The sequence below is a fragment of the Pelecanus crispus genome, chromosome 3, assembly GCF_030463565.1.
Source record: "Pelecanus crispus isolate bPelCri1 chromosome 3, bPelCri1.pri, whole genome shotgun sequence".
In the NCBI taxonomy this organism is placed as follows: domain Eukaryota; kingdom Metazoa; phylum Chordata; class Aves; order Pelecaniformes; family Pelecanidae; genus Pelecanus; species Pelecanus crispus.
Window position 1 is genome coordinate 617,907 of NC_134645.1, and position 19,787 is coordinate 637,693.

At 45.0% G+C, this 19,787-nt stretch overlaps 1 protein-coding gene across 1 annotated transcript in view; it reads right to left on the bottom strand.

Annotated features, from left to right (window-relative positions):
* The window catches only part of RALGAPA2 (Ral GTPase activating protein catalytic subunit alpha 2), a 135,769-nt gene that overhangs the window by 13,989 nt on the left and 101,993 nt on the right, over window positions 1–19,787 (bottom strand). Inside the window, exon 38 of the mRNA XM_075708597.1 lies at window positions 442–563. Coding sequence (XP_075564712.1) covers window positions 442–563 — 122 coding nt within the window. The remainder of the gene's footprint in view (window positions 1–441; window positions 564–19,787) is intronic.

The window sequence follows — 19,787 nt, forward strand, 5'->3', positions numbered from 1 at the left end:
TACGTTTCTTTTGCATTAATCCCTGACCCTGGTATCTCAGCAGCATAATCCCCATTTAGCATTAGTAGCAACGGCTTCTACTGTGAGGAACTATTTTTCGATAAGTAAGCACCGATTCAGGCATAGCTTTTGAACAACATATTCCCAGCTCAGCAAGAAACCCACACTCCTGAATGAACCAGAGCACATTACTGAGAGAAAGTTCATTAACCTTGCTAGATTCGGGGGTTAACAGGATAGCTGAAGAAAGGAGCAGAGTGAATAGCTCTGATGCAAAACAAATTAAAATGAATGTCATCATTCCTTTTGATATTCATTAGTTGATTCAGGGGAAGAATGGTCGTCTTAAATTTGCAAGCATTTATCTACAAAAAACAGGTGTACATCTGCCGCTCAAGTGGTTCTTAGTGCTAAAGAGAAGAATAACGTGCAGAGACTCACCAGTTCCACCGAGGGAGTAGCTGGGAGAGGGAGAAAAGACCTGAGCAGCAAAATCCTCGAATGTCATTACTTCTTTATGGTTCTGGATTATTGCTTCGAGATACAGAGCTCGCTCTTCATAACTGCAACGACCAGGTTAAGGAAATGTGTGCACAGAATTAAATGCTGTTACACAGTGTCCACGAACACCAGCACTTCAGATTCGCAGCAACGCTACCCAGGCTGTACACGGGCATGGAAAAGAGGGGACCAAAATTGCCCAGTGCTGCTTAACAGTTCTGAATGTGAGCAACGAGGAGTGAACACACTTAATGGCGTGAAATTAAGGGTAATATCTTTTAGCTTCATGAAGGAAAAGCAGTGACTCACTAGAATCCGACAGATTGTTAAAGTTACCGAGGGCAGAAACAAACCCCCCCAGACTGCAGGCTTTTTTAAACCAAAACCCAACAGACAAGCTGTGGCATTATGGAAAGTTCCTGGTACAAAACATTCTTATTACAATGACCCTGTCGGACTAGAAAAATGATTAGCTTGGAGAAACAAGCTACAGGACAGAGGAGAAACGTGCCCCCCCCCCCCCCCCCAATTTATTTGATCACTGCACTTCTTAAAGGAAATTAACCGTAATAAACACAGTTCCTGAAAGCATGAAGTTTATATTTAAGGCAGGTGCTAGAAAGTGTAATCTTATGTATCCTAAATAAACAACGCACACTGGAAAAAACCACCCCACAACTTGCATGCATTATAGTCTGCATAATGCAGACAACAAAGCAATCTAAAATCAAGACTATTGCCTTTTAATTAAAACTCGGCAACCTGGAACACACAGCATTCAAATGTGTAATCAAAAACCAGTCACCAATAAAACTTACAAGCGTAACAAGCTGAAGCAACTTTCCAGCTGTCTTAATAGGACCCCTGCTTGCGGCAGCTTTTCACAGCAGAGAAAGCAAATCTTTTCCTTTTGTGTGCAGCTTCTGTTTTCTCAGAAGGTGAATCATACACTTCCAATAACAGGATAACGTCTGAAACAAATCTACAATGGGCTGAAGAACCTCACGTATGACTTTATGAATTAACACTCGCAGGAGCCAGTATGACATCTCATTCTCCGCTTCCTCATTTAAAACAAAAGTTTTCAGGTCCTCATTGTGTTTTTGTTGCGGGGAAATGCATTCTAACTCTGCAAGACTGTTAGGCGGGAGCAAAGGCCAATTTAAATTTAGAAATTAGGAGCAGTGAGAATAACACCAGTGACAACATAATGCAGGTGAGGGTATTTAAAATTGAAAAGCATTACTAATTAATACTGAAGTGCCATTTGTGACTTTCATTACATTAACAAAACCACTCTGAAACAGTATTTAAAAAAAAAAAATCAGAGTAAAGCAGTACTTAAAAAGAGGACGCGATGGTCTAGCGTTCAAGGGGAATAAGCAAAGCGCGTCTTAACTGTATGCAAGTTCCTATAGGCATGGTGGTAAAAAAGAAAAAGAAAAAAAGAATTTTGCTTTTAATGCTAGCAGAGGACGAGTGATATGTGATAAATCTTCTTACAAACTTCCCGTGGAAGCCTGAAGAAAGAAAATCAATAGATAGCATTTCAGAGTTTGCACCTGCTGACAGCGTTATTTGCTTAGTTTTTCTCTCTCCTTTCCCTAAGCCCAGGAGAACGCATTCCTGATAGCGCAAGCATTAGCCCGCCTGCGTTTGGGGCTGCCTCCCTATTATGGGCTGAACTCCTGATGACTCTTGTTAATGAATAGGCTGCCAAACTTCCTAGGAGAGGAGGCACACGCCTGGGCCCTATTCTAAAGGGACTGACGGATGCCATTCACTTCTCATTATGAAGACGCATATTCCGTGGCGCGCTCGGCTGTTGCCAGGGCTGTGCGGAGCGCGCGGCCGGGCGAGCGCCGGCCCCGCTAACAGCGGGACGCGGGGGCTGCGCGGCCGTCTGGCGAACAGCCCCTCCGACACGGAGCTGGCACGTGCTGGCGCAGCGGGAACAGACCCAGGCGTGACAAATTACTGAAAGGGCTCGGCTAAACTTGCGGCTGACGACCACCTGAGCCTGCGGACCGGCCATCAGCGCTCGATTCATTGCGCAGCCTTTTAGGCTGCAGTCTGCTTGTGGGCCCGCTTTAAACAAGGCAGGGAGACTAGAAAGGCTTTTCACGCTATGCCTAATAATATCCTGCTGTTTAATGAAAGACCTTGCACATCTAACACATAAGCATACAATGCGCAGAACAACTGCTAACACACCAGCAGTTTGTACCGATTTTGCTAAATATTGCACGGAAAAAGAGAGTGAGGAGGTTTTGACGAGGTTAGCTTTACATCTCGTAAAATCCTTATTTATGAGACAGAAGATGCCCCTAGCCGCACAAAAGACTGGGGAAAACCCGCTCAGCCAAACAGCTGGGCAGCTACAGGAGAGGCATCTGAAAAATAACATACTGAGCTGAGTGTAAGCCGCGGCCCGGAGAGCTGTGCGGATCGATCGGCAGCTTCAGAGGCGTACGGGGAAGATCCCAATTCAGCGCCGCTCTTGCAGGTTAAAAAGCTGAAAGCGGTAGGTGCAGGTACCGCAGGCTCGGCGAGGAAGACCGCTGCACACACCGGCCCTGCTTCACCGCCAGCCTTCCCAGCTCAGCGCACTCCTTGTGTCTCTCCCAGGCTCCCCTAAGCACGACTACCAGGAGCACCAGGCAGCACAGTGGCTCCTGCTATACGGGCAGCGGGCGAAACGCTCGTGCTAATTTTCACTTACAGCCTAATTTAAAAAGCATCAAGTCACTGCAGGAAAATTAAGCTAAACTCTCTGCTATCTCTATTTTAATACATACACACATTAGGGAAAACAGTTTGGATTCATCAAACAAAAAAAAAGTCAACTAAAGTTTTACCGAAGTTTAGGAATTTTAATGGAGGCATTAGGAACATAACAAACAAGCTGTAAATAACCCTTTGAAAAATACCCCCGGCCTGTAAATATGGGTCAAGAAAGCAGCATGACCACGAATACTGCCTGATCTCTCACGCAAAATCTTTGTTCTGCACCTTCTTCAAGTTGCGCTTCTTGTATGCGAACAAAACCACCGTTTTGCTACTTAGTTGTGTTTATGTCAGAATCTTCTGCAGGCACCACTACGTGCCTCAAGTGTCAGACCCCCTGGAGCCCCAAGTAACGTGTTTGGAGGATCCGAGAGAACATAACATACCCAAAGAGTAATAATATGAGATATATGGGGGGTGGAGGAGAAGCGTCAGCATTTCAAGACGGTCAGTACAGGAGCGGTTTGAAACAGTAATTTTCAGTTGCAGCCTCAAGAAGCTTCATGTTTATCACCACGTAAGAACGCTTTCACCCAGATAATCACGAGTACAACACTGGACCTGTCAAAACTGCAGCCCTTGGAAACGTGCTGTGCCTTCATCCTTAAGAACCAGCGATGCGATTTTACTTACTTACACGTTAGAATGTTAAGCTGGATCTTTTTACTATGAAATTTGTGTCATCTCTCTCCTGTGAGCTTTCAGCACAGCGTATCTGACACAAAGATGCCCACGAACGCTAAGCCTCGTTGCATTATGTAGATCAAGCCAGTATGCGCAGAGTGCCATATAAACCACGACTTGCTAAAAAATGCAACACGTGTATCGGCAGACTCCCACCCCCAGCTCACTGCTGTGCTCCGGGTCGAGCAGGGCCCGCAGGAAGCTTGAAGTGCCTGGCTGGCTTCTCTACAGAAGCCTGAAGGCTAGACTGCTGAAGCCAAGCATGCAAATCATTTTCTGAAGGCGGCCTGGCCGCAGAGAGGATGGGTTATGATCTTGAACCCTACCCCGGTGAAGAAGCTGGACAGCTGGCTTCCCTGATTAACTAAGCCCCCATTTATCTGCAGGTTTTGGGTGTCCCCTGAGATCTTCAGATAAATGGAGTTATACTAGGCATTCAGAGGAGCTGATCAAAAGCAGCCTCTTTTAATATGTATGGCAATTTGACCCACCTCTTCAATGACTGCATTATTTTACATTTTGCTTCTACCGAGGCAAAACTCCGGAGCAAAACATTTTCAATGGGCACAAACATCTTTTTTTATTTCATCTACTGAATGATGTAGAGAGCCGTGACAAGGTGTGAATTATTGACCATGAATATATGTAACTGTGGGAGAGCAGGAATTTAGCTCCAGTTTGACTACAGCAATCAAATCTCAGTATTTGAATATTATGAGCTTTTATAACTGTTTTATCAGTTTACCAATTATCTTAATAGTTCAACCATACAGTGTAAGCTGTTTGAAAAAAAAAACATTAAAATGCTAAGACTAACTATTTGCAATAAACTGTGTCATCTTATTGCAAGCAGTAGGATGATCTGTGAAGTTCTGTGGCGAAACGCATGCAGGACCTCCTTCCAGATGGAGAATCCAAAAGAAGATGAAAGGTAGAATTTTTTGAAAATTCACCAGAGATGCAGTACACGGTAGCATCACTTCCACATTTAACCTCTACAACACAGAGCCAGTTTCAGGCACACGGTTTAAAATGTAAAGACTCTGAAAAGCCTTCAAAGTCCTCATCGTCTGGGTTCTGCAGGTGAACCGAGCCGTCCTGGGGTCAAGAGCTGTCCAATGTCTCCCTCTCTGCACAGCCACACGACGTTAAAGCATGAATAATGAGGTATTTAGAAACAGCGTGAACATAGAAGATGATTATTCAAACAGATCCTGAAAATTTAGAACTTTTGCTTATTAACTAAGGTTAATGTGCTGACCTCAAGCGAAAATATCAGCCACCCATCAGTGCTGATGGCAACAGCCAGCAATTCCTTCCCACACTATTTTTAGAAAATACAAACATTTTGGCAACATTTATACGCTCTCAACAATATATGGAAACAACTGTGCATTTTGTGGACACAGCACTCTTTTCATGCAAATAAAAGGCAGAATTATTTGTGGGTTTGTGAACGGGCAAAGAGAGAGTTGACTAGCTCCTCTCCACAGCTCGTCGTTTGTAGCGTGCCAATGCCAAGGGGCTGTAGGCCCAGGACTGGAACCCCACCGCTCGGGTCCATGGAGAGCACACACTAAAACGACTGCTCCTCCAGCTCCAGAGGGATTGCCAGGGAAGTTAATGCGGACTGTTGGCATGAACCTACTGCAATTCCCATCTGTGATGTGAATCCCACCCCGAGAAGGGCTTTCGGGGCATCTGGCCAGTGGAGAAACTGCAAGTACGGAGGTAGACAGCTCCTTCCAGCCCGTCGGACATCAAGGCCGTCTACGTGTCCACATGCCAATTCTGTCTTCCACCCAACTAGGGAGACTTGCAGAAAGAGAAAATCTTTGAACTTATTGTTTGATGCAAGAAAGCATGTTTCCCAAATCCATGCTAGAGCTTTCCAGCCTCATGGGTGCTTATACAGGTGATCACACACGTAGCATGTGGACAAGAGAAGGAAAACCTGTTTTGCGAATCGCTGATTCCTTAGGCAGGCTTGCCAGACTCTAAGGCAGAGCAAACACAAGGCTGTAGTGAACCCATTTTACTGACTGCCCTTTCAAGATTTCAGTACCAAAGAACTACTGGTAAGTCATTTCTGACCGTTACACGTATTTCAGTATCCTCCTAATTTGTATCTGAAGAACCAAAGATGGTTCCACAAAAAGGGTTTGCTCCTGACACCACAACAGCGGTTTCGAAAACAAACAAGAACATAAATGTTTGGGACTTACCAAAGTAGGATAAGGCAGGGACCATAAAATTGAGGTTAACATAAATGTATCAGTAGATAACCTTTATGCACCTGACTGTCCTCCTTAAGCTCCGAACAGGACAGAGTTACTCTGCTTTCAAAACGTTGCAATAGGCAATTTCAGTGTGAAACTCAATATGCTTGGTTGGGCTTGCCATCATTTATGGTCTAGTGACCGTCACTACTGCATAAATTTAACTGAAAACTTTTGGGGGAATTCTAGTAACATATATCCTTCATTGAACAGGTGCAATTAAACTATACCTGTCAACAACTGCAGATTTATGTGCTTTTTTCAAACCAAAGCATCGGAGATTAAAACTCCTCACAGCGATGCATGTCTGAAATTGGTCGACGTAAGATGCAAGACGTGCATTAGACGAGGCTGACTCCGTAAGCGCCCAACTCAAGCCAACGGTTTTGTGCGAGGGGAGCGAGATTGGCTCCCTTGCCCCGCGGCCAGCCCCCGAGAAGGCCATCTGTCTGCGGCGCAGCCGGGGGAGGCAGGGCTCGGTGCTCTCCCTCGGCGGAGGGGGCCGGCTAGTGCCAGGGCTGCTGTTCCTTCTCCTTATCCAGAATGGGCAGACGATCCTCTGCTGCCAAAACCAAGAGCTCATCCTCTCCGCGGCATAATTTTCCTCTGCTCTGCCACCCCCCAGTGCAGAATGGCGCAGACAGGCAGCCCTCTCACTACTGCGCTGGGGGGACTCGAGGGGGGAGTTCCAGTCACGGGGGATGGCTGGAGCCCAGAACACCCTGGTGTACAAGAGACATGACTCTCACTGGAACCGACAGGTACCGAGGGGTTTTCAAACGGATTTCTCATTTTTGGAGCGTTTGCCCAGTGCCTCGGCACCGTGTCTGGAGCTCTGCCACCTCCCTCCCCCCAAGTGGGGCCTGGGTCTTTGCACAGGATTACAAAAGAATCTCCGTCCTGACTGATGGAGATGGGGCTTCAGACAGGGCCATAACACAGAATAAAAAACAACCTGTAATTGCTTCAACTAACATGGCAGACTGCTACCGCATTTTCCAACACGCACGGTGCAACACATTTGTTTCCTCACAGACGGTCGCCATTAATTGCTTTAAAGAGGAAAGTGAAACAAAACAACAACAAAAACACGTTTCACATGGTTTCAAACCATCTCCATGGAAATGTAACAAATCAAGTAACGTAACAGCAAAACCCTACTGAAGGTGCCCCCAGGCAAAACGCTCCGGCTCATGCTCTTCTGCACAGAGCCCCGCTCTGGCGCCTGCTCTTGGCTCCCGGTGCTTGCCAGGTAGCACGATGCCCAAGGTGTGCTGTGAACCACCAGTCTGGCAGGAGCACTTGCCTGCCGCTCTGGGATATCACGAATATGTGGCACATTAGTCATGCCAAGTGCTTCAGGGAAGAATTTTGCATTTATTATGAATAAGGCAGAAAACAAGCTTTCATCTTAATTTACTACTACTCCTCCATGCGGGAAGCCCCTGGGAGCAGATACGTCGTACCATTACAGACCGATCATTTCGTAGTAAGAGTGAAGGAACAATGGGTTACTTTACTGATGTAATACAATTCTGTACTTTAATGGCACTCACGTTTATCCCTATCTGAAGCTTTCTTTATTCTAACATGGAGTACTTATGATGCTCCTATCGTGTATTCCTGTTTGTACAGATACCTGCTCTGTTTAAAAAAAAAAAAAAAAAGTTAGAAATGCACCTCATCTCCTTTATTAGCTTTGTTTTGACTGAGATCGTTCCTAATACAGCAGAAACTAAACACTACCGTGGTGCACAAACCAGTGGCAACACTCCCACAGGCACGCGTGCCTAGAAAAATGGCACCGGACGTTTTGCATCCTACAGTCAGCCCTCTGCATATCCAAGGTCCATTTAGCAGCTGTACTCCATGCTTCACCACACTGATAAGGCTTTGATTAAAATATTTCAACTGATTAAAATGATGACATAATTGCCTGTTATCAGTTAGTGCAGCAGAAGCCCTAACTGGTAAATCATTCTGCAGAGCACACAAAGATTGAACCACCAAGAAGCTATTCCTGAAGGAGTTCTGTATTGCAAGAACTATCGTGACTTAGAATCATAGAATCATAGAATGCTTTGGGTTGGAAGGGACCTTGAGCGATCATCGAGCCCAACCCCCCTGCAGTGAGCAGGGATTGAACCTGTGAACTTGGCGTTATTAGCACCATGTTCTAACCAACTTCAGTTATACAAGTTTTTGGCCAGCAAGGCATGATTCCCCCCAGTATGTATTTTCTCTGGAAGTATCCTACCCAATCCTGCGGATACCCTGAAGGGACAGACGCTGCCCAGGTCTCATTGAAAGCCACCCTCCCAGTGCCCCAGAGCAGAGAGATGTAGAGGTCCTCTCTCCTGAGCGCGGCGGGCCAGTTACCTTCTGGCCGTCTCCTCCAGCAAAGTACTTACTCGCCCAGGGAAATAACCGGGAGACTGCAAAATTAAAGGTGGGTGGGAGAGGCCCGGAGAGCGGAGGGTCGAGAAGATCCGCTGGTGTCCCCGAGGCAGCGCAGGCTGCGGGAAGAGATGGACCTTCAGAAGAACCCCATCAAGAGCGGAGCCCGGCCACGACTTGCCTTTGCCTACGCAGCGAGCGGGAGCTTCCGAAAGGGAGCTGCCGGCACGCAGAGCCTCCGCCGCGCAGGCCTAGAAGGAAAGCTGCCTGAGGACTGCAGAAGACAAATCCCTAGGTCGTATTTTCAGAGAGATCATTATAACACCGTGGCTGTCCCATTTTATCAGTGTATGTACAGCCGCCGATGCTCATGTTCTGCAATTATCTGGCTTGTTCCACAAACGGGGTGATCATCAAGGGATAAATAACTGGAGGAAAGGTCACATGTTACCGAGCAATGCTTCCCCCGTGCTTTGTTGCAGCCTTATTTTTATTCAAACACTAACAAAATGCACCTATTTCAGTAATTCCACTAATGAGCTGTTACTTTTGGACATCTTAGAAAAAGGGCAAAGGTACAAAGGTTCAATTATTTGTCATTTACTTATGCCTTCCAGTTCCTTCAAATTGGCTGCTTGAACACACAGGGATAATATACTATCCTCGCTCTACTATTGTTAGCCACATACCAGCAATACTATCCCCTTTTACTTGTATTAGCCTCTTTGTTACAGCATATGTGAGTTACAGGGAAGGGGAGGCTTCTCTTGAAAGCTTGAGTATTCTTCCACTAAAACAGTATTCTAATAATTTTTTGTTTGTGAACAGCAGTAGTAGGATTTTCAGAACCGTTAAAAGTCGCCCATACCACCCTTTGGGAGGGACGGTAAAACTGACAGCTTTTATCAGGCAAATCTGGAGAACTTTTGAAAAACTCAACCCTGTAATAAGAGCAACAAAGACCGACTACCACAAAGGCGGATGCGAGCCTGCGAATCGACATCCTTCCCGAACGCGCACTCGCTTCAGAGGTATCCTTCAAGGGGCTGCAGACACGACGCCTTATGAAGACAGACGCTGTACCGCACTAAAAGCCTCCCCAAAACTTCGCGGGGAGGGAAACCAAGCCTGTGTGCACCGGGTGGTTGGCACCTGTAATTCTCATTCTTCAGAGAAAAAAGGGACCGAGTGACTGCGCCCTTCGGAGAAGAGACTGTTCAGGCGACGGCAGTGCCGTTTGGGAGCCACAAACCATCGCTGGCGGGGTTTATCCACACCGCGCACCCGCGGGCGCTCTCTCCGAGCCTGCAGACTGCACCGCGTGGGTCAGGTTAAGGAGAAAACTGTTAACTCACTCATTTTTGCAGCATGTGCGGACCAAGTATTTAATTAGTCAGACCTAGTGTGCGTGCTATCACACAATATAGCTGATCTGAATGTGCAACATAAAGACATTGTCCACCAGTGTTTGCGATTAATTCACCGCTTACAGATGGCCAAGCCACGTGGTTATTATTCAGCGTATTCCGAGTGCGAGACCCTCACTGGAGGATTGGATGACCTAATGGAAACTAAAGGACCAGAACATGCTAAGTGAGACGCAAATACGCTATATCCACACAAATAAATTAAATATGCTGAGGAATGCTCTGGCACTTCACCTATCTTGTATGGGGCACCTTGCATCCATGCTATTAATTTTTTTTTTTAGTTTCCAAGGCAGGATAGCTGTGTCCAAACATTTTACACTTAAAAAGAGAGGAAACCATACAGATGGGGAGTATTAGTACCTTCATTTTACGGAGGACGTAGGTACAGAAAGATTGAAAGATGTATTTAGAAGTTACACATGATGATTTTGTGGTTAAGGAACTAGAGAATAACTTGGGTCTCAATTTTTTTTTTCCTTAACAGCTCTCCTGTCTCCCGTTTTAATAATTTTTAAAAATGTCCATGATATATTTTTAAAACACTTCTGCTGATACGTTTTAGAAACATAAAATTTTGTTACTTTAATTAGGATTTTTTTTTAATGAATAGGAATTCTGTAGTTTTAAAATCTTAAGTAGAACTCATTTTGGTTTTGCAAAGCTAGAAATTCTCTTGCTCTCATAAGATAAAGCATCCAGTTTTGGTTGCAGTAGCAGACTGCAAAATATCCAAAGCTTTGGTTAGTCTTGGACTTCAGCATCTTTAGCTTTGGGCCATGTACATGTATTAGCTGGGGAATCAAGTTTGGGGGAGAGGCAGAAACAGTTTTTCTGGTAGCTTATTGTTTGCATTTGACAGCTGTTGGAAACTGCTTACACGCTGGAAATATTAATAGTCTTGATGGAGATAAGTGAGGCAGGCAGGCAGGAATTAGAAGAGCTGTTTATCACATGGCTCTCCTATACGGCTGCAACTTCCTCTGGACAAGTCAGATAATACGATTTGGTCCTAAAACACGCGCAGCAGATAGTGGTATATTTACTTGGAGCCGCAGCCAGAAAATAAAGGCGGCAGCACGGTTAAGTACGTGAAAGCCTTGCGCCTTCTCGTTGAATGCCGGGCTGTTCCCGGAGGTTTACGCAGCCGCAGCAATTACCTTTTGAGTCTACACAGGAGGGAAGGAGAGAATCTTTTCTCTTTCCTGTGGACCTTGTTTCAGTGAGTTATGCCTCTGTACCTCATGATTAGATTGCTGTAATGTCCTATACGTGTATCTTTACCCTCGGGGCACTCAAAAATCAAGCTGATGCAGAATGCAGCTGCCTGCTTATTAAGCAAGAACCCACGTTGGGAACACAGCTAGCCACTTGGCCAGGATCCGCACCGCCTCCCCGGGATGAAATTCCAGGTGGAGCTCACAGGGATCCTGTGAACCTCCAAATCCCGAGGTGGTGGAGCCTTGGCAGCCGGGGGACCTCCTCGCGGGGATGCTCTGCAGCGAGCACAACCTGTGCCGAGCACGCTCCGGGCTGCAGTTCTCTCACCACGACTGCAAAGGAGCTGCTAGCAGGGGGATACTCAGCTAGCTAGACCAGACCTTCCCATCTTATCCTCAGACTTTTAGGAAAGGCACAGGCTTGCCTGCAAAGTCTGTGAGTTTATTTTATTAATGGCATCAGCTGATGACAAAATGCTGTTGGTAGCCACTGGTATCTTAAAATTTTATAATAAAAAAAATGATAGCCCGTAAGAGCATAAGAAAGAGGCTTACAAAAGTTTTCGAAAATGTGTTGTTACACTTTGGTCATTGCACACATGAAAATACACAAACGCAAACATACATATACAGAGTTACAGGCACACGCGTCTCTGTTCATGAACACGTGCCTGCGTACACCCTTCTCAGTGCGTTTTAACATTACTACACTTACTGCCATCGCATTCTCCAAACGCAAGCATATTCTGACCTGAAGTCAGAAACGTCACCAAACTGGTACACTGCCTCTTAAAAAATTCAAATGCCACATCAGCTCTACTCCAGCCCACGCTGTTACACAGAGCACCTTGAGAAAGGGTACAGGTCACTGCGGCTCCTCAGAGTCTATTTTCAAGCTCCATCACAGCAGTATCAAAGTGAATATACAGTTAAGAATCTCCCAGGATAATGGCATACTCAAAACCATTCAAAAACTGAATGTACCAGCAACAACCTAAGTCTGAGAATGAAAATTTCGGCTTTGAAAAATTCAGCATTGAAAATTAAACAACCAGAGACAGGGGAAGAGGGAGATAATGACAGATTCATAATTCAAAATTCTTGAGAACTGTTCATCAGACTTACAAGACAATTAAGTAACTTGCAAGGCAATTTTGCTACGGTAAATCAGAAGTCAACTTTTGTCTCAACATTACATTTAAATGGTAAGGGAAAGCAAGCAGAAATTATCAAAATACTTCCCTGCACATTCACTTCAGAAATCTGGACGCTTTGGAAATTGAAAAAGGGATAATTACTGACAGCTTAAAGACGACGAGCAGCGCACAGGCAGGAAAACACTTGCAGAATAGTTGACATAACTGAAGAGAGGAATCTGGCTCACCGAGCCGCGCACAACGCGTCACTCGAGGCAGAGCACGCCAAGCCGTGCGGGTGGCCGGGCGGCAGAGGGGGTCCCTGCGGCGGGGGTGCTGGGGGCAGCTCCTGCGCCCAGCCACCCCACCCAAACCGCTCCCTGCTCCCCGCCGGACCGTGCAAAACGAGAGGATGCCTTCAAGCAGCCTTGACCCAAAGCACCTTTCGAAAGCACAGACCCTTTCCCCGTAAACTGCTCGGCCTTTCCTCTAAAGCATTGGAACTGCCTTACCTGGGAAACGCCTGCACTACTGACTGCGGTTTTGGGAAACCGCAATGCTCCTTGCGGCAAAACCAACGCGCGCCTGGGCGTGATTAATGTATAACACACTTTTGCCACGATGCTCTATGTTGCTTACTAATTTACCGGATAGCTAAACGTGCAGCCCTGCAGAATGGTGAGAGGAGATGATGATAACATTACCCAGAAAATCTGTGTTGAACAAGGAGGAGTCCACACTTAATTGTGTATTTGCATATATAACTTTCAGGGGCAGGGAGGATTTGAGTCTGCAATTGCAGACTCATAAATCAGCTGAGATTATATTAATCTACAAATTTGCTGGTAAAAGTCTGTGTTTCAAATTTCTGAGCAAGATGCTACAAGTAGTATTTAAGTGGTACATATACGCCAAGGACAAGTCAGGAGACTGTTGTTATCTACACAAACAAAGGGAGATACCTTTCTTGATTTTAAATAAATTGAAACAAAAATTGTAATTCAGTTAGTTCTGAATCAATCTTTTTGCCGACAGTGACAGTAGGATCTGCTAAACCTACCTGCCTCACACACACATCTTGTTGATGGGAGAATCTATGCCTTAAATGAAGGAGTAAAAAGTACTGTAAAGCCTGATGAGAGGTAATGAATGAACTGCTCCATTGCTTGTAAGAATGTAATACTCAGCGTATCACTCGCACAAATATATTTGATTTCTTGATATTTAATAGTGGTTTCCAGCTCTTCAAAATCAAACGTTTTCCAAATGTAAATCCTTGGAAAGCTTAGTTTCTCTGAAAATACAAGCTCTTACTAGCTGCGAAGCAGTGATAAATGTTTACAAATATTATTTATTTTCGAAAGACGATATACCATAAAGGATCTTAACACATAGTCTAGAAAAAAATAAAGTGAAGTACCTTTAATCATGTATGATTCCACACCCCCCCCGGAACGAGTGCACCGACACGGATTTCTAAGAGCGCATACTGTCCCACGGCCAAAGCGCTCTGTGCGTGTGAGACCGGCCGCACCGAGCTGCTGCTGAGCAGCACACGGACATATGGGATTCCTGGAATTTACCGGGATGGGATTTCGCCTCCTGTCGCACACGTACAAAGGTCACCTTTGTGCCTTGGATATAACCCACGGACGAGCAATCTCTCCTTCAAATTCTCACTCTTTAGTAAAGGGAAAATCTTTCCAGATGGATCTATAATCATAGTTTTTAATAAACCATCACTGTCAGTTTGATACGAATATAAGGATCAGGCAGCTACAACCAGAACAAAATATAATCACACAAAATGATTTTGTCCCTTCTAGTTTATTACAGATCTTTTCATTATTTCTGGGACTAGCACTAAATGGCTCAGTTTCAGGTCTATTATACTGGATAATTTACATTCATTACAATCAGGGATAGGTAACCGTGAGGCTTATTATCACATCCATTACGAGTGACACCATTTGCAAGATGCTCAGCACTAAATGTACTTGTTGCTGCAGTGATACAGGCTGGGAATTGCTCTACATTAGGGGACAGGAAGGAAGAACAAATTAGAAAAAGACCGCCAAGAGATCAGTGGGGATGTCCCAGCTTTAAATTAAAAAAAAAAACCAAAACAAAACAGTGAGAGGTTTAAAATTATAATCTGACGTATTTACAACTGTTGTAGATATTGCAAAGCAGAGCAGCCCCGGGGACTGAGCGAGGGATCTCCTGGGCACGGGGCTCTGAGTAAAGACACGACACATCAAAAAGCATGTTCTCAGGTCCGATTTTGTGAAGCGTGAGGCCACAAGAGCTGCGCGGGGGCTTAACTTCAAGCCGACGCTTCCGCGCTGCCCCCTTTCCGTCCCGGGCGAGCCCCCCGTAAGTGCCGCTCTACCTGAGCCCACCGGGGAGCCCCGGGAGCGGGGTCCCTGGCTGGCGGCCGCCCCCGCTCCTCGCCGCAGCCGCCCGGCGCAATCACGCTGTTTATTCCTCCGCGACAATCGGGCAGGCACGGCACAACACCTGGTACTCCGGTCCGGGGCCCTCCTTGGCAGCTGACTGTGAAATATCCCTGCCAGGTGGTTGCACTTCAATTACATTAGCTAGGCATTGTAGGGTTAACAAGTATCCAGAGGAAATCTTTTATTCATATAACACAGTATGCCTTTTGTTGATCTTTGAATAATGTTGCTTAAAATCCATTAAATTAAAATACTCTTCCAAGCACACAGCCTGCAACAGGTACAGCAGTACGTACCCACCACTGTCTGCTCACGCAGCATTGTCGCGGGCACGCAGCCGTTTCAGGAAAATTTGATCCCCAAAAGCAGATGATTAAGTCACCATTTAAAATAACATTTTTTTCCCTGGAAGTGACCTCTCAGTAGGGAGAATGGATTCCCCTTTCATTGCGCAGTTCAGCCAGTGTGCATGCTGTGATGTCTCTCCATTTCCCCAAAGGAGTAAATTAAAATTCTGGTGCATGTTTATGAAATCTGCTTTTTTTTTACTTATAAAGTGGGGGTGGGGGGTGAGTGGGAGGGGAGGAAGGAAAACTGAAAATGTAAGCGACTCCTCCACAAAAAGGCAAGTTAATGCAATAGTTTCACTGCTGCTAACTTCTAAATGTTCTACTGTTTCTAAAAAAAAATTTCCACATAGGTTTTAAGTAACTCAAGTTGGCCATAGAGTCTTATCATCACATTGAATTATGGGGCAAGAGATGAGTTAATGACTGAGCTGTACGATATACTAGTTAAGCAACCGAGTTCTAAATTCAAGCAAAAGAGAAATTCTGGTGAAAATGGAGAGAGAGTACTAGGGAGGATGCCGAAGGGCGGGCTGGCTGGCTACGCAGCCCTACTTGACAGTCACTGTTTTAATGCCTAGGACTAGTCAGTTTTAAACTCATTTTAAAAAAATGTGAGTAAGACACAATCAGAAAACAGACTATTGTATACTGGTAGCATAATGCGCAGAGGAACATGAACAGAAGTGCTGAAAACTGCCCCAAGACAGTGCAAAAGAAAAAATACTTCTGCAAATAGGAGGATATGAGATTATAGAAACAACGCGAAGGGCTTTGAAAAACCAGCAAGGTGGTCAGAAAGAACAGATGAAGCGCCACTGGAGCCCTTTCCAGAGCAGGGCATTTAGTCTGTGTTTTCAAATGAAAAGCTATTAAAGCGTACCGCAGCGCTAGAGACAGGCTGGAGATGGGCCGTGGAAGCTGCACGTCACGGAGGAAAGAGGCGGAATGACCCGTCCCCGTGGTGGAAGACCCCCCAGGTGCTCAGAAGACTGGGGTCGCACAAAGACACCGGGGAAAGCGTCAGGGAGCACTTCTGCTGCACAAGCAACGGGGCGCTGGCCAAGGCTTTACGCTCCTGCCCATCACCGAGGTGTCTGGGTTATGGAGTACGCACTTCCACCGCGATGAGATTACGGCCGATGCGCAGAATGGCAGCACTTTGTTAAAACGGAAAATTAATCTGATTTGAGAAGGCAAACGAGTGAGCTAGTGCTGCCCAAGAGAAAGCTATGATGCGGAGTGGAAATCCTACGTGAAAGTCAGAAGTAACTTCTGCTCAGGGTCCCTGTGAGCCGACACCAGGCAGGAGAGGTGGGTGACAACCGGTGACAACTGGGCAGCTCTGGTCCCTTTCTCCAAGGCCATCAGAAAAACCTGTGTAAGACCCCCAGTGAAAGAGCAGAGCTGTTCTGCTGTGCACAGCCCTTTCCATCTGCTTCCCGCCAGATCTTTTTGACACATCTCATTCTCCAGACAGCCCAGAAACGCTCCTTTGTGTACTGTGCTGAAGATGACCACAAATCACCTAAAGGGGTTAACCCTTCCCCGGCACGTGCCTGGAAGCACCATCTCCAGCTTTACAGACTGGAAGAAGGATCCTAACAGAACACGTGTGCCCAGGAGCTGGATGCCGGGTGCCCGAGGCTCTGCGGGATGCCTGGGGTCAGGCTGTTCAACTGGCGTCGGGACGCGAAAGGTGCCCAGGCTGCACAGCCCTCATCGCAGAAACAGACGGAGCAAAAACCTGGGGAGTCGTCTTCTTGTTCTTGGCTTCCACTGAAATGCATAATGTGCTCAGTGTTAACGCTATTTCTTGAAGACAGTGCCCCTCAAGGTAAATTTCTGAAGTTCTTTGAAATCCTTAACTGCTCAGTCATTTCAGATATAAAAGGAGATCATGGGGATCCCAGAGAAAGGGGCAGAGCAGAAGATGGATTTTTAATCAAGCAAAGTTGGTAGAAGCAAACAGAGAAGGTGAATATAGAGGGAGAGCGGCCTAGGGAAGAAGCTACGCAGCAGCTAATGCTGCATGCTGCTGCCATCACACCTCACTAGAAAATGTTTCAAGTACAGGCTTATGTAAGATTTTTCTTTATTAAGAAAACTTTATTCAAGTTTTCTTCCAATTTTTGTTAAGACTTAAGTTTATCAATGAAATACCTGTCCAGCTATAAGCTTTCTGAACTAACATCTTTTACTTAAAATGTAATTTTTAATTAAAATAAGAAACGATATGAGAAAGTTTGGAACATGACCTGCTTTACTGTTTAATTTGCAACTTACTGGTTTTATAATTACAGCTTTTTGAAGGCTAGAGTTTTCTGCTGCTTGAGAAAGACAATAGGCAAATTTTCTGAATTTTGAGCAGAAAGCTGTTCAGCGCACTAGATGACACTCTCCTACAATACCCATCACCAGCGGCTAGTTTACGGTTATTTAACTTACTCCCTCAAAACTTGACCACCAAATTTCACCCAATTTTAAAAAGGAAGGTTTTTAATCACTCAGTTGCCAACTATTCTGTCTTCCACAGAATATAATCAACACTGAAATAACTCCTGCACAGTTACCCACTAACACTTGCCTTATTTATCTTCGCGAGGAATTCAGTGAACCGTTTCTTCACCGTCAACAACAAAAGGAGAATCGGTGTCTTTGGCAAAAGGAAGAGTAGGTATAAACAGCCCTTCTCCATGCAAATTTGTCACTACGACTGTGTCACGACCTGCATCAGTCCCCCGCTACGTGAGCTGCGAGTTGGTCCTGTGAGCAGCCTGCAAAATTTCATCCATTTGCTGGAAAATATCCACTGCAACACAAGATGAGGCCATCCAAATAATTTCACTTGCTAATTAACTTTGGAAATACATTACAGCCTTGTCTTCAAGAGTGATTTTAACAGACTACAGTGCTTATTGCACCGCCAAGCTTTCTTTCTATTTTAAAACCGAATTACATGACTTGGTATAACAGCAGTAACACTGACGCACGTAAGTGGATTATTTGAAATTAAATATTTGGCTTTTTTGCAACATCTATTTTCAATAAATGCCTGGGCTTTGCCGTGGTATTTATCTGTGCAGGCACACTGTTATCTGATCCCAGTGTATAATGCCATTAATATTATTGCATATTTATATTATGCTACCTTGAGCAAGGTTGGGCTACCAGGGTATTAGAATCTGCCTATATGAAGCAGATACTGTTCTGCAGCTCAAAACAATGACCAGCACTTCTGAATGAAAAGAGAGAAAGTGAACATTAGCACATCAAAGGCCCCTTTCTGAAAGAAGAAAAATTGCATGATGCACACTTTAATCTTTCTGACAATCTATGCATGGATTGAACCGAATTCTATTTTTCACACAAATGTGAATGCTTGATACGAGGACATCTTTACCAACAGCAAAAAGAACAGAGAAAGATGTGCTAGCGCAGCCTTTGAACTTCAAAAATATGGATTAACACGCAATAATATTTAACAACGGATAGAACAACATCCTTCTTATCTCTCTTAATGAACCCAAATAATGTAAAACACATTTTACAGGCAACATACAGAGAAGCTGTTATAAATATTTTAGTTGTAAAACAAAAAAAATTTAAGAAATTAGTAGTAAACAAAATACAGGCAATATTAAAATCTTCATGTAAATCTTGTCTATCTTTTAAAATCAGTTACCCATCACAGAACAGCCTTAAGTGTAAATCACTTAATTTGCACTTCTATTTAGCTAACCGAGGGCAGAATGGGACCTGTGCTTATAGCTTTAAAAGAAAATATTGCTAAATTATGTATACAACAGATATTACACTAATCATGCTCATTCTGCTGTAGTAAGCGCAGAGATTTCTGCATGTAGGTCGTCTCGCATTGTGCAAGCCTTGTGTCAATCAGCCCGGAGAAGCAAACACTTAGGAGCTACTCTGTTTGATCTAGACAGCTCTCTGCTCAGCAAAGCGCAGAGAGCAGCCTTTCCAGAAAACAAGAGCACACGCCAACAGCACGATACTACCAAATGCTGCAAGAACGCCTCAGCGATACAGCTCTCTCTACCCTCTCCATCTAATCCTTACTTCTTGCAGCGCAACACAGCAGACGGGATGGCTTTGATTACCCCTTTTCCACTTGGGCAAAACTTACTTTCATTCTGTTCCTCTAAAGAAGCAGCTAAAAGGAAGAATACAGGTAATCGGAACTCTGTAAGCGCAGATATGTGCCCAGACGATGGTACAGCAGCTTTGGAGGATTGCTGCAGGATATTAGTTACTTGTGGCCACACATCCAGATGGACCTGCACCTGCCTGTGGAGGAACGAGAGGGAAAGGGAAAAGGAGTGAAGGGCAAGATGTTTCTCATTCCTTCATCAGGATGCTCTGTTTGCTGCTAAAATTTCACCAAGATTGTCTGTACATTTTTTTCCTACTGACAACGTGTTAAACTGTTCAGTCCAAATGCTTGCAGAGAGCAGGAAAGAGACTGCACAGAAACGCCATCCCAGAGTTTTGTTCACGTAAATAGAACTGCAGCCTCACAACCATCAGCT